General features: G+C 47.5%; 1 protein-coding gene across 7 annotated transcripts in view; it reads right to left on the bottom strand.

Moving 5' to 3' along the window:
- Positions 1-13,903, bottom strand: part of MECOM (MDS1 and EVI1 complex locus) — a 317,715-nt gene that overhangs the window by 174,442 nt on the left and 129,370 nt on the right. For all 7 annotated transcript variants that reach the window (XM_040566986.1, XM_040566981.1, XM_040566985.1 and 4 more), the window contains exon 2: positions 3,616-3,965. In XM_040566986.1, the coding sequence (XP_040422920.1) occupies positions 3,616-3,965 (350 nt within the window). The remainder of the gene's footprint in view (positions 1-3,615; positions 3,966-13,903) is intronic.

Raw genomic sequence — 13,903 nt, 5'->3', positions numbered from 1 at the left:
AACAAATTCTCTTTGTCCCACAGCGTGTTTTATGGCTGAAGTGTATAAATGGACACAATGGACATTGTTTTCTCAGACTCGCTCTGATGAAACTCTGCGGCGATGCCATAGGAAGCCTTGCTACAGGGGGACACGGGAACAGGCCCCACGAAATTCCTGAGCTTTCTGCAGCAAATTTTTCTACACCAGCTGCCTGGCTGCAAAAGTTAATAGCAGCACTTCCTCCAGCTTCCCCTTCCCTCCCAGGCACCGCATGCTGACCCTCGGTACCGACTCAGGTGGAATATAGCCACAAGCATCGCAGGTACCCCAAAGCTGGAAACACCCACCACTATGACAATCTCTTTGCATGGGGCTTTAGCGTAGCATATTATAAAATTGTCCTTTCCAAACATGTAGTTACAGCCCAAATTTGTGTGTGGCTGTAAACTCTTCCCGGCAATCTGCATGTAGGTTTTTGATTTGAAAGGCTCTAGGTTACTGAGCAATCCTAAACAGTCGGGGTGGGGAAGCAAATCAGCAATACAAAAGCATCAGAAAATTGAAAGGAAGTTGCTCAGCATTCCTCTGAAAATATTTTAATATGGTTATACTATTTTCTTAAAAAGAGATTCCTTCAACATCTTTGAAAGTCAAACGCCGCTGTATGTTCAGTGTTTCAGCCTGAACTCAGAGAAATGCATATAAATTGGGAAGACAGACTTCCCAGTAACTTAACCATGCTTACAGTAGTAGCAGGGGAATCCATTAAAGAAAATTAAATAAATACATAAAAATAAGCAATGTTGCATCATTCCGAGTGATGTACATGTGAGGAGAAGCACTGAGCAAGCCAGGACACAAAAAAATGCTCTTTTTGGCCTGCGGATCCAGCAGTTGGAGCAGATTGAGGGACTGCCCCATCGAGCTCCTCACACCCACCAGCAGCAGCTTCAGGGCAGGCAGCCACCACCACCATCGGCCAAAATTGTGCTCCACCTCCTCCCGAAGCCACCAGACACAGTCTACCTTCACAGCACCATGAACTATCCCAGGAGATGCGTAGAATCAATCACAAAAGAACGTCGCGATAGCAGCTACCTTGGTGCCATTCACGAGGCAAGCAAGTACCAGCATGGGAAATAAACATTTGAATACTTCTCGTGCTACAAAGTCACTTAAACCCAGAGTCAGAACCATACAGAAACTTTGGCTCCATCTTTCCTCTGCTGAAAATAATAAGGAAATTTTACCTTGACACAGCAACAGCAGACCGAATCCCCCATGCCTGTTTGCTCACTGACTTATCGGCGCCTGGCAGAAATGTCCAGTTTCCCTAAAGTGCCCATGTGGGCAGACAAAATGACACCAGAAAAGTCTACGTTCCCCAGCCTGTACAGAACCATGGCTAAATGATACCTTTTCCCTCACCATCCCATGTTTCCGTGACATTCCCAGAGCCCCCACACCGTTAAGTTCCTTTCTCCCTTTTTTCTACCAGGGCACAGGTCCGAGAGATGCCGGTTTCCAGAGCAGCGTGATGGTGAGCATCTGGGCTGGGACAGAGGTAAGGTCTTCTGTGCTACCACACCCCCCCTCTGTCCTTTAGCCTTAACCTTCACTGCTCACCATTTCACTTTTTGAATAAACTCTGGTAACCAGCATTTCTTTGTCTCCCTTCCATTCCAATAAACATCCTTAACCCACTTGTTGGAAAAATATTCAGTGTCAGGCTCCCTTGAGCACTGCAGAGTACTTATGGATGAGTGGCCAAATTGCAGAGGGAGCCTGACTGTTGATTTTGTGTGATTTCCCTCCAGCACTTTTCAATAGCTTCTCCCCAGCTGTCCCGAACACGTAACGCTGTTCGAAAGGCACGAGTCCTGCCGTGTGAAAGGGATTCAAATCCGCCAGCTGGGCTTCCAACAGTATCGAGATATGCATTTCTTGCTTGGATTCAGTAGGCTCCAAAATCCTAAATATTTGAGCCGGCAGAACTACTGTCTACTAGTGCAGTATATTATTATCAATACCCAAGGGTGTGGATATAAGGACGGCTTTCCTTTGATTTTTGGGGGTGGGGGAGCAACCTGAACTGCACCACCCAAAAATCCAGCCCCAGATGCATAAATTTTCATGTGTTAAACCTGCAAGTACAGCTGTGCCTTGGCAGTTTGGTTCCAGTTTTTGATATCAATACCTGAGCTGAATTGTGGTGTGGTTAAAAGTCAGCTTTTATGGTTTCCTGGTGCCGTGGTCAAAAAATAAAGATTTCTCACCAGCAATTACATTGCATCAGGGTCTGTTAACTTGATAGAGTGCCGCAAAGTCTATAATTTCTGCCGACACTATTCTGTCCTATTGTCACCGCTCTCAAAAGTGTTTAAACAACTGGATGGGATGTCTGGAATGAACTCACCAAGTATTTATTGACAGTTAAGAGCAAACCAAATGTTTATTATCCACTATATCTGTGAGGCTCTGCTCCACAGAGAAACTCTGTTTTCCTGGGAAAATGAAACTCCCGTTCACTCCGAGGTCAGCCGCAGCCCTGGAGAGCCGCACAAACCCAACACTTCTCCCCTGATCAGAAACCGAAGGGAGAATACAGATGGCAAGCTGAGATTGTACTCTATTTCTACAGCACATTGTTAAAGCTACAAATAAAACTACGCAAGAGTGTTTCTTACATTGCATTATACCCTCGTCTAGACTCAGGCTGGGGCTTGACTGACCCACCCTAACACAACCGACCTCACTGCTTTAGGTCTACAGCCCCATGGCCCACCAGGGATATCTTTTAGTGCCAGGTATAAGAGGAAATTTCCTTCCCACTACCATGAAGGCAAAAGTTCAACAGGACCACTGCCCTGTGATATCATGGCAGGGAAAACATGTTGCCCCCGAAGGCAGGGAATGCAAGAGACAACCAGAGTACTCGCCCAAGGAGGTCTTCGCCTCCATGAAAAGCAACATTTCTCAGAGCATCTGCAGAAGTAACACGATCCACACCATCCCCATGTGTGTTCGGCTTCTGACACTAGCATCCAAACATACTGAGTGAATGGCAAAATTCCCATTGTTTTGAGTAGAGGCAAGATCAAACCCCCAGCCTTCAAAGCCCCCGAGTAGCATGAGGCTGCAATAGCAACTTAGCGACACCATCCTAGATTTTAGGGCTACGCTACTTGCTGTCCCCAGAAAGTGGTGATGCACAGCACTGAAAGCAGCACCCAGTTTCTTTTCAGATACATCGTGCAGTGTCTCCTGCAGGTCCCTCACCCCCAGCCGCACGGCAGGGCTGCTCGTGAACAAGCTGAGAACGGCACAGAAACGTTCCGATAACACAGCTTCTGCCTCTCCTTCCCAGAAAGGGAGGTCACCTGCCAATACCCACCCACACAGATTTCATGCATGAAGAGCAACAATAACTCCTGCTTTTTTTTCCTTTCCTTTTTTTTTTTTTTTTCTTAACATTCATTTTCATCCAGAAAGCACAGCAAGGCCACGAAGCAGTCTGAGCGTACACAAATATTCCCTGGCTGCTGCAGGATAGGACTCAAATTCTGCAAATACCTCTGTGTTTATAGACATTCAAGAGAGTTCAACAGACCGAAAGAATGCAAAGTGTCTTACCTCCCAACCGTAACTGGGATCTTTAAGGTGTGGCCGCTGCTCTCCCACGAAAGGGCCGAACTTTTCCCCGACTTCGATCTTCCTTTTGGTCCATATCCCTAATCCCGCTCCAGGAATGTTGGATTCTCGGAGCTCGAACTCTGAAGGAATGGGAATGTCATCGGGAATGTATATCGGAGCCTTGTAAGGAGAGCTCTCCTTTGGCGTGAAGGCTTCGCTGGAGGTTGCTGGAGAAGACGGCTCCTGAATGCTGACGGACGTCGGACACTGGGCGTTCGCGGCCTCGCCATCAGCTTCTGGCACTTCCTCCAAGGGAAGCTCAGGAAAGCTTTCATACAGACATTCATCACCTGAAACAGAAAGCCAAACAGTAGGGTTTGCAACGTCCTGACAGCTTTTGCATATGAAACTCCTTCATGAAATGCAGAGGCCAGTTCGGTAGGCGGGCGGCGCCCTCATCGATCACCGGGCCGAGGAGCGGAGCCTTCTCCCCGCTGCAGGCCTGGGGGTGCACGGCGTTTCTCAGCGCTCCTGACATCAAAAGTGGTTTACATCACGGAACACAAGCGAGGGAATTACATACAGATGTATTTGTAAGGCACACCCTATTGTCCAATCTGGTCCAGATACAGCGCGTTGCATTGCACACCCTTTGAAATTGCAACTGAAAGTCAGCATTATGCGTTACAAGTGAAATCTAAGTGAACTGAAAGGCAGGAAAGCTTTACTGGCCTTTCAGAGAGACAGCTTGAACCTAAAGTAGCCAAAATTAAGTTTGATGGCCTCCAATTAGTCTTTGGAGGAAAGGATCCAGCCTACCACATAACTATTGGCAAGAACCTCAGCTGATGTAAATCAGCGTCACACCGTTGACCTCCATGAAATTCAATGGTCTAAAATAAGTAAGTTTGGGATCTAAACTGCACCTTATAGAGAATATGAACCTTCTCCTCTTACAGTTACAATAAAAAAAAAGAAAAAAAAAAATGGGGGTGGATCCAAAATGTATAAAAAAACCCACCTTCATCTTTGAGTCTTAGCCAGCAAACAAAAAAAGGGAAAAAAGGGAAAAATTCACTATTTTTGACAGCTCAAACTAGAAGGCTGATTGTAAATTCCTTTTAGTCAAAAAAAACTCAGGGTGATGTCAGCAGGGGTTTTAGCTGCACTGACCCAATGTAGGCAAATGAGGCAAAAATGCAAACTAACCAAAAAACTTCATTATTTACATTCATTTAACTTTATTAGTGTTAACGTACTTTTCCTACGCACCAAAATGCATTCCATTTAATTATAACCCAAACAAGAGGTGTGAGCACCGTTCTCCAAGGAGTGAAGTTGAGCGATGCTCAATCTGGGCACGAGACCATTTGCGTTTCTTGCTGGCCCAGAAATGAAAGCGCTGCACCGCGCGTGGCGACCGGAGTGACTCCGTTTCAGTGAAGAAACAGGAAACTTTAAAATATTCTTTCAATTTCTTGCTCATTTAAGAAACTATCCATGGTAGATTAGCACCGTATGTCTTTTCCACTAAAACCTGGTCATAGCCCATTATCTCTCACATCTTTGTTACACATTATCTCGCAGCATTCCCTCCGTCCTTTCATGCTTCTGGTGCTGCCTAAGACAAACCCTGGGACGTAACAAATCATTTGAATAGATTGCTCCCATCACATGACTGGCAAACTGGATTCTTCATCTGTGAGCAATTTATTCACAGCCATGAACTGTTTTTCTTTCTTTTATGTGGCACTGGCTATGACCTCATGCGTGTCCCAGGGAAGTTCAGCTACCCGTTCCCTCGGCCCCTGCCTTGGCAGGCAATCCCTGCCCTTTAAGGATTGAACCCCGTATCGATTAGTTTGACACTTTCCTAATATCTGGCAGTCTGGGAAGCAGAAAATTTTGACCGACCCCACCATTTGGCTGAGATGGACACACAGAGGGATTTTCCATCGCTTATGTTTGAGAAATCCTGCCTGCAATAGCTCGGTGGTGCCGAGTTTGGCAAAGATGCTCAACAGCTCGTTGCACGTGCTGCACCTATGAGCCTCTGCTTAAACCTTCGTGCCCAAGACTGGCCCACAGCAAAACTGGGATGCAGGGGACAGGAGAGGTGCCGTGAAAAGGGAAGGGACCCAGCTCCACATGGATGCCACGATTCACTTCACTGCCCTGCGCTGAAACGGCCGCAGCCATCTCCGTTACACCGGGGCACGGCTGCTGCCCCACGTTCGGCGCTGCCGGAGCACACAGGGAAAGCGCTGGTGAGTGGGGCAGGTCCGAGCATCCCCCAAATTTCACTGTGCTCCCCACCATTGCAGGCGGCAGCAACGCTGCATCCACCCCAGGCAGGCTCGCTCCCATTCAGATGTCTTCCCCCGACTGTTTAGATTGCAGCCAGGCCTAAAAGACTTCAGCTGGTTTTGAAACAGGAAAAAAAAAAACACAAAACCATGTATACACATGGGCTGCAGGAAGAGAAATCACACAAGGAAAGTGATCTGGATGATGATAAGCACATGGCTTACTGGAAAGGGGGGGGGGGGTTAAAAACTTCAGGCATCTAAATCCTGCTGATTTTCCACGACAGCCGGGTGCCTGGCACCCAAACTCCTTAAAAAGCCCATCTCACGCACTCGCTGCTGCTGCTGCTCCAGTTCCGCCAGGCAGTGCCTCGTAAAACCAAGGCTCTCCTTGTGCCTGACTCTACTCCACCAAAGCACAAAGGAGCTCGGGAAAATCCCCACAGCCCCAGAAAGCCACGACCATGACCACGACCATGACCATGACCCGCGAGCTGCGCCTCCAACCTCCAGCAAGCTCGGCTTTGCAGATGTTTCTTCTCCCCCTGGGACAGTCCAGTTTAATTTCTCTCTCGCAGACTCAAAGGCCTCGGTTATACTTATCTCAGTCCTTCTGGCTACGCTCGTTTTAGCCATATAGGGTCAAACCTGCCGCTGATAAATCGGCGCTGGAAGGCTGGCAGGATGACAAGCCTGTTTGCACTGCTCTATTGTGACTCCTTTCATTTCCAGCAGCCGCACCCAGTGTCGCAGTCAGAAACGGGCTCGCAGTTTGAAAACTCTGGAAAATATAATGTGAATCTGGATATATGTAAATATATATATCCCAAAGCCCTGGAGGTGTGGGCAGGACAGATTACTGAAATATTATTCTGCCTGAAATAGCAACAGATTCTAACAAAAATATATTTTAAAACCTCAAAATAAACAAGAAGTTGAATCATTGCTGGCCAAGCGAAGGAAGGCCATTTAGATACGTTTGGAATACTACTGATAGAAGGAGCCACGCTGAAATCAATGTACATGAACTGAGGGTCTGATCTTCGTTTCCAAAGGGTGTGGGACTATTCCCATTAAAACTTATGCCCAGCTGGATCAGAGGGATTTCCAGCAAAACACTGGTATATTGACTGACAGCAAATTCTCGTGAGGTTAGGAATAGACCCAGGGACTGTGCCTGCAAGCATCATTTCCCAGAGAACTGCAAGTCATTCACACGGACAACACCGCAGTTCTGAAATTCAAGGTGGCTTCTTTAAAGCCTAACAATTATCCCCACTAGAAACGGGATGAAACAAAATCAAGGCCCCTGATAAGGGACCAGAGGAGATTAGGTAATGTGCAAGTTCAGATATTAGCCTCCATAAAATTCCTCGCTGCTATTTTGCAATAAAAACATGAGCAACCTTCAAAGGAAACCCAGGAGGAAAGGTTAATTGCCACTAAAAGCCCAGGGTGGACACCTGTGTTTGCACTTTTGACACAAGCTTGCACGCCAGCGGGAAGGAGCCCACGTGGCTGCGCGCTGGGCATGTGCCCGATGAGGCCGGCAGTCCTGCGCCAGAGCCGCACGCCGGGGCCTGGGGTCACTTCGAGACTCAGAGGGCTCCTGTGCGTGGCCCGGAGGAGAAGACGACTTCCTCCTTCCGGATGTTTCTCAGCAGCTCGGGGCGCTCTTCCTCGCCAAGAGCAATGAGGCAGGAGGCTGAACGGCTGCGGGAGCAGCGGCTGCCTGCCCCCAACGCGCTTTCCATCGGCGAGCAGCGCCCTGCTGGTTCCTGGCACCTCCCCGAGGCCTGGGGACGTGCCAGCCTCCTCCGAGGACCACGTCTGTGCCCCGATCTGCAGACCCCGGCCTGCCCCTAACCAACAGATACGCATCCATACAGTTACACCCCTCCTAACGTCCCCTCCTCCTCTTCCCAGACTGTTCTGCCTTTCTTTGGGCAGTTTGTGCCTGAGGGTACACCTTCCCCACACCGCTATTGACTAAGAAACTCTCTAGCACTTAAATCTCATTCTCTGCACTTGGGGTCACCCACGTGCCCACCAATGCCTTAAAGATAAACTGGATGGCTGGTTACACCGAAGGAAGGGGGCAGGCTAGAAGCAAAAGCATCTAGAGAGCCTACTTCACAAGTGTTTCTAATGCCATCGCCTTCCGAGCAGGATAAAGAGCTGAGATAAATGTGGAAGGGGCTCTTTCCAGCCAAGAAGACACAGGCAGGTTTGTGCTTGCCACTTCTCTAAGGTGAGAAAGAGCAGACACAGAAGGATGAGGCCTGGCGCTTCGATCTCCACCAGGGCTGCTGAGCGTGCCTTTGGTGAAGGCGTTACGGAGGGCTCAGGGGAGCACACAAGGATCAGGTGGATGAGTCCCTTTCTCCTGAGTAAGGCCAGGTTGGATCTCAATGTACCACAAAGGTCCAAGCCAGATCCTTTAATGAGAGCACAGTACATTTATATTTGTTGGACTAAACATTTCTATTCAGCGCTGAGGAAATCAGCACAGAGTATTTGCAAGCGTATCTGAAAAACAGGCAGGCATTTCCTCTCGCATACAAAAGGGACACCTTTATCTGAATTTCTGTTTGAACAAGTATTAAAGAAAAAAAAGCCTGTTACAGGCAAGGGCTGATTGATTACAAAATGTATCTACCATCAGACTAGAACACAGAAGGTCAGGAAAAGCAGAAAATTAAGAGAAGGAAACCCATTAGCTTCAAAAGGAGCGCAGAGTCGGTGATGAACTCCACGGGAGCCACCGGAGAGCCCTGCACCAAGGAGGCACGGCCAAAGGTGGCCACTGCCACGTCCCCTGGAGGAGAAGCAGGGAAGGTTCCTCAGCTTCACAAACCCACAGAGCGTGGGTTACTATCTCCAGGCACAGGAGGGACTCCAGCCAAGAACTACATTACTCGAACATTTTATCAGTTAACGTACCTGAAACTGGATTGTGCCGCTCCCTGTTCACAGAACTGCTCTGTGGGGCTGGAGCTAATGCCGATTATTTATTGTTACTTGTATTGTACCACAGCCTGGCGGCCCCACGCAGGACCCCATTGTGAAAAGCATCAGACAAACCTAATCAAGTGAGATTAGATTCTAACCAGAATCGAGCTAGTAATTCCCAGTTAGGTGAAAATCGTAAAAGTAACAGGAGAGAAAAAGTACTTTACAAATACAAAGCTTGGTCGTAAAACAAAAGAGATTATCGGGAAGTTTAGAGATAAACGCGGTGCTTGAAGCAGTTTCGAATCATTACTTAAATTGCCAAGGAAAAGTACTTTCACAAACGCTAGTCTTCAAACGCATCAGTGTTTTGCACACTTGTATTGCCTGACCTACACCAAAGCAGGAGAAAACCGAGCACACTCAACAGGTCCAGCCTGGAAACCAGCCGTGGTGCGGTGAGACAATGCTCACGGACAGCAAATCTGGGTCTTGCGCTCGTGGGCTGTGCAATGAGAGCGAGGGGGGAGAAGCACCACGTGCCAGGCCCATCATTTGCCCCAAAGACCAGATTCTGATTTCTTCTACTTGACTCTTCAATCCAGAGTAAATGCCTTAGACCTCCACCAAAGAATAAACAAGATCAGTGTCTGTCCTGGCATTAGCCGAGCCAGGCAAATTTCTTTAGATTGACCCTGCTGTAATAAAATGAGAGGGAAATGTGGAGCCCAGATTTCAGCCTTCCCTTCGCGCTTTCTCTGCTGCAGATTTCGGTCGCACTCGTGCAGCCGGCTCCATCAAGCCCCATGTCCTCACACCGCACCCAGAGCCCTTGCGCGGCTCCGGCAGGAGAGGGAGTTGTAGCAGAAGCTGCGCAGACATAGTAAGGCAAGCGAGGCAGCCCAAGATGCCCTGAGCACAGCACGCTTCGGGGCTGCAGCACAGAAATCACCAAGTTTGCACTGGGCTCCACTACAGCCTGACTTATCTGTTTGCGATGGAAAGGGAACTCAGTCCGAGCACGGCTGCAGTGCTGCGTGCAAAGGGTCTGGTGCTGCAGACGCTTTCTCTTTGTGCATCCTTGCAAGATGTGCAGCAGCAGCAAGGTGGAAAACTCACTTGAAGCAGCGCCCAACAAATGCAAAACTTTTTCCTACCGTGCAAAGCAGCTTTTGCATCTTAAATTTCTAAAAACCAAAACCCTGCAGCAAGAGGCACATGTTGCAAGCAGAAGTGAGCTTCTTGGGCAGGACAAGCTCCGAGTGCACAGGAGAAAACCGGTGATAGGCAAACACTGGCAAAGCTACACACTCAGGAACATCAAGCCTTTGAGGGAGGATAATTCCAGCCCAGTAAAGCCAAAACACAGCAACTGCATGGGGAACTGCCTGCTGGCTCTGGAAATCCTCACCATCAGCCCGTACAATAACTAGTAGCGTTTGGTGCTCTGTCTAGTGTCATTCATGTCTAATTGAGTAACACAGTCAAAAGCATCTGATGGGGACCAGACACTGCCTTTTAATTAGGGTCCAGCACTGAGAGACTGGGGGTCAAATTCGACTTTCATTTGCACGGGAGCCGCTCTCCTTGATGTCAGGGGAAGCTGCACCTGTGTAACTGGAAAGCAAAATTTGGCTGCTTGCGTTCCCGTGCACTTTTCATATAAATTACTGTATTACATGCAGCAACAAAGAATTATAAATGTTGGCTGGCATTCCCTGAATTTATTTACAAGTTAAGCCTAATTTTATTTATAGTTCCAGTACAATCATCTCTGGTAGAAATATTTATGTTATCTGTACTTCTGGTCTGTTAGAGCCTACTGCAATCATAAACACTACTGAAAAATTATTTGCAGTTAGCAGGTTTTAAACTACCCATTATATCACTGGCTAGTGCCAATAAACTTTGGTCCTGGTTGATAAAGTTTCCTCAGTGGAATAAATATATATTTGACTTTCAAAATCTTTGCTCGGTTACAGAGAGCGGGGGTAGGAGAGGAGGGAGATGCCAGCTGCAGGGTTTGATGTATCGGGGGCCAGGTCGGCAGCTAGCGAGGAGCCTGCAAAGATCCGCGCCGGCTGGAGAGGCAGCCCAGGGCACGCTGACACTCTAATAGCTTGAATTTGTATCTCAGTGAAGTATTGCAAGCCAGCAGAGACCCAACTGCTAAGGTTCTTCGTGAAGGTCTGTACGGAGAAGACCCAAGGGAAAAAAAATCTGCCTTGAAATGTTGAGCCCTGGGTGCTGGTCACTGCTAGGGCAGGGAAATGGAGCAGAGGAACCCCGCTCCGTTCATTATTTGGCTGCATGGTGGGAAACACGACACACGTTCTCATACTGACATGGCACGAGAAGCCAACACGCTCAGGAGAAAACTAAGGACAGGAAGGTTAAACGTGAGTCGGTGAGATCAGCCACTTACATATAGGATTTTGACTCACGCCAACTTAGAAAACACTAACCGGCACCAAAATCTGACTAAATCCACACCAGCTGCGGTAAGACAGGAAAGGTAATGCACCTTAACAGGCCCTGACATGGTGAAAACTATTGCTGCAAAAGCACATTTTTAAATCAAAACAATTACTTAAACCTACAGCGTTATAATCAATGCAAATGAAACGTTATCTCGGTGTAATAAATCAGGGTAACTGAACTTCTTTTTACTCATTAGCGGACCTTCGCCGTTTTAAACCGAGACGTGTCACCAAGTAGCACTGGAAATCACATGCCCCTCTAACAGCAAGCAGTAATAAAAGATGACTATTCCACCAAATTATAATGAAGACAGATAACAGAGTGAATTATAAAACAAAGGTTATAGATAGAGACTGAGCCTTGGAGAGGTAATGACTTTTAATTGGATTGAGTTTATCATATTTTCAGAGGTACAGCACCACCAGAAGAAAGGATTAGAATTATTTCCACATTTCATTATTTGGCATAATGAGAAAACAGAGGGAGGTCCACATCCCTGATGTGTTTGGTAAGCCACAGGAGATGTTGAACATGTCAGTATCTGGCAGTGCACGCTCCTGAGACACAAATGCATTTGCTCCGTTAGAATGTGCCAAAGTGAAATCGCTTGAAGGAAGGAAAAAAAAAAAAAAAAAAAAAGCCAGGTCATGAAGTTTTGTTTCACAAGGGCATTACAAATAAAAAGGAATTTAACCCCTTCCTGTCCTCGTCCCCCCCCAGCATCAGCCCACACGGGTTCAGGATGCAGCAGGAGCTGCAGTTTCCCGGACTCCTTCCCAGAGGAGGCGGAAGGCACGTGTGACACCAGTGCTGCCCCGTCTGCACGCTATACCCAGGCACTTCAGGGAAGGCTGGGGTTTGGAGATTTCCCCTGGAAATCTGCGTTGCTGTACTGCAGACAGAAGGCGTTGTACCAGCAGGCAGACAGCTTTTTAATTATGCAATTACAGTGAGTCTTAATTATATTGGAGTGACGCTGTGATGCGCTGTAGTTGCAGTTAAGTCCTTGAAATGCTAATAGAAATACTCACAACCAGGACGCTAATCAGGGAAAGGATCAAATAATTAATTCTACAATGCTGTCCACTTCAAAGTCGCAAGGTCTGGCAAGCCCGCTTTCCAGCAGCTGTTTCCGAGGAGATACAAGGCCACAATTTTTCCTGCAAGTGACTTCTCAGCAGCGTGTGCTGCAGCTGCACCTCCACAAAGTCACGCAGCCCCGGACGAGGTACTTAGCTGATTGGAAAATCAGGAACCTGCAGAGCAACTATACTTCATGGGGCATGTGCAGGGGGATTTTGTGTCATTCTGTAGGGCGTCAGTACACATTTATATCCAGCTTGGTGGATGAGAAAAGTGACTACATCTAAAAAAAAAAAAAAAAAGGAAAGAAAACCTCTGGAACGGTTTTATTTTGCTGTACAGAAGACCACTTTTATCCCCGCATGATGGAATTGCTTTGGGTGGGGGTGTTCCTCAAGACAGAAACTGCAATTTGTTCTTTGTTTTAGTGAAACCTCAGTCCTTGGCTGGCACTCGGAGCTTCAACACATTCTTCTTACGGGTACCTCACCCGACACAACATGCACACACGTTTTCACAGCGCAACAATCTTCCCAGTTTCACTTTTCCAGCAAAAAAAGCCTTCTGGTTTATCTACGTTATCTACACCAATCTGACTTTCTCTTTGCCCCAGACACTGCTTGTTCCTTCTCAACACTTCCACGGCATTTGTTCTGGCAATGCAGATTTCACCTCTCACACTCGTACGTTTTATATAATCAGTTCTTAATTTTAATATCAACAAAGTATTTATGATCAATAAAATAGGTTTGTGCTTCCCGGCACATTTCGGAAGGCGGGGCTGTCCCAGCAAACTGGGATTTATCGGCATGTTAAGATCGGTGGGACTTGTGCCCAGGACTTAAAGGGAATGATAATTTCAGCGGTGATGCAGATAAGGCTCGTCTGTGGGACTGATGCAGGTGTTGCATGCACCCAGGCACAGCCAGGTAAAGTTACGTGCCCTAAAGCAAGCTGCAGTCAGTGGTCGTATGGCTTTACACAGGGAAGGAGGCAAAAGAAATCTGCACCCATCAAATATACTTAAAATTCTCCCTTGTCTTTCTAGGATAGCTTATTTTTTCCAGAAAAAAAGTGACATACATGAGAGTGATGAGCTACAAGGACTTGTAGCAATTATTTTCCTTGGTCTTCATAGAAGAGGAAGGGGGAAAACATGAGGCTTCTTGCCACAAGGCCAACCGCCCGCACAGGGAACACATGCTTGGCACAAAGAAGAGCCACCAGCGCTGCTTTGCCACGCTGTAATCTTTCCCTTACAAGCCTTAAAAAAAAAAAAAAAATAGTATTTCCTTCTCATCTTCTCTCAGTGCACTAATTTCCCAAGTGCAGATTTAGCAAGGGGGCAGGAGGGAGGAAGGGCAGAAGAAAGAAGAGCCCTCTCCTGTCCCATCCCACCCCATCGCTGTTTGTCTCCATCTTGCACCCCGAGGTCAGCTCGGGTTGAACAAAGTTAGCTTTTCCTC

The sequence above is a fragment of the Cygnus olor genome, chromosome 9, assembly GCF_009769625.2.
Source record: "Cygnus olor isolate bCygOlo1 chromosome 9, bCygOlo1.pri.v2, whole genome shotgun sequence".
Classification (NCBI taxonomy): Eukaryota; Metazoa; Chordata; class Aves; order Anseriformes; family Anatidae; genus Cygnus; species Cygnus olor.
Note: the sequence above shows the minus strand (reverse complement) of the source record. Positions and strands in the feature narration are given on the sequence as shown.